The sequence below is a fragment of the Nematolebias whitei genome, chromosome 18 (assembly GCF_014905685.2).
Source record: "Nematolebias whitei isolate Nwh7 chromosome 18, NemWhi1, whole genome shotgun sequence".
Classification (NCBI taxonomy): Eukaryota; Metazoa; Chordata; class Actinopteri; order Cyprinodontiformes; family Rivulidae; genus Nematolebias; species Nematolebias whitei.
The window spans coordinates 40,591,998-40,592,796 of record NC_056515.1 but is presented as its reverse complement, the minus strand read 5'-3'; the positions used below and the strand labels follow the sequence as shown (position 1 = coordinate 40,592,796).

At 39.5% G+C, this 799-nt stretch overlaps 1 protein-coding gene across 1 annotated transcript in view; it reads left to right on the top strand.

Moving 5' to 3' along the window:
* The window catches only part of LOC119424364 (M-phase phosphoprotein 9), a 35,780-nt gene that overhangs the window by 10,412 nt on the left and 24,569 nt on the right, over positions 1–799 (top strand). Inside the window, exons 7-8 of the mRNA XM_037691827.1 lie at positions 124–193; positions 539–642. Of these exons, the coding sequence (XP_037547755.1) occupies positions 124–193; positions 539–642 (174 nt within the window). The remainder of the gene's footprint in view (positions 1–123; positions 194–538; positions 643–799) is intronic.

Here is a 799-nt window from a genome sequence, read left to right as displayed (position 1 = left end):
TCCAGAGGACCTGACTGAACCTAGTTATACATTTACATGTTTTATTTCAAAGCTGTGCGTTGAGTTGCAGAACTAAACATCTCCTTATAATCCTTCTCTCTCGTCTGTGTTGGCTTTCAGCAGAGCGCAGCAGGGCCGACGTCCAGCTCGTTTCCCCTGAGGAGAAGTGACAGTCTGATGTCGGAGGCATCGGGTAACAATTCACTAACAAAACTCAGAGCGTCAACAATAAGGGCACATATAACAGAGGAAAAATAGAATAAAATATGACTGTAAATTAATTTATTTTTTTCTTCCACAAATAACTTTTATTTTAGTTTCAGTTTGCACAGAATGAACTGTTCTGGAGGATACAAATTAATATTATGGATACACGATAATTAAGTGTTATTCACATAAAGTAATCGATTTAGGTCTTTTTTTTAGTCACTAACATTAAAGCATAAAATATTTCCAGTCTCCTCTTTTAGAGTTAATCATTTTAAAGTTAAGCTCTGCATGAACGAGTCGATGACGGAGAACTTTTTGTCTTCCTTAGGTCTCACATATTGGCGTTTAAATGAGTGTGAACTGTATCGGCCTCTGCCAGACAGCTTCGACAGTGGAGCCTTTCTCCTCCTGCAGGAGGCGTCAGTGAGTCTCGTGAGTAATGACGTATTTTACACCACGAGTCTCGTGAGTAATGACGTATTTTACACCACCAGTCTCGTGAGTAGTGACGTATTTTACACCACGAGTCTCGTGAGTAATGACGTATTTTACACCACGAGTCTCGTGAGTAATGACGTATTTTACACCA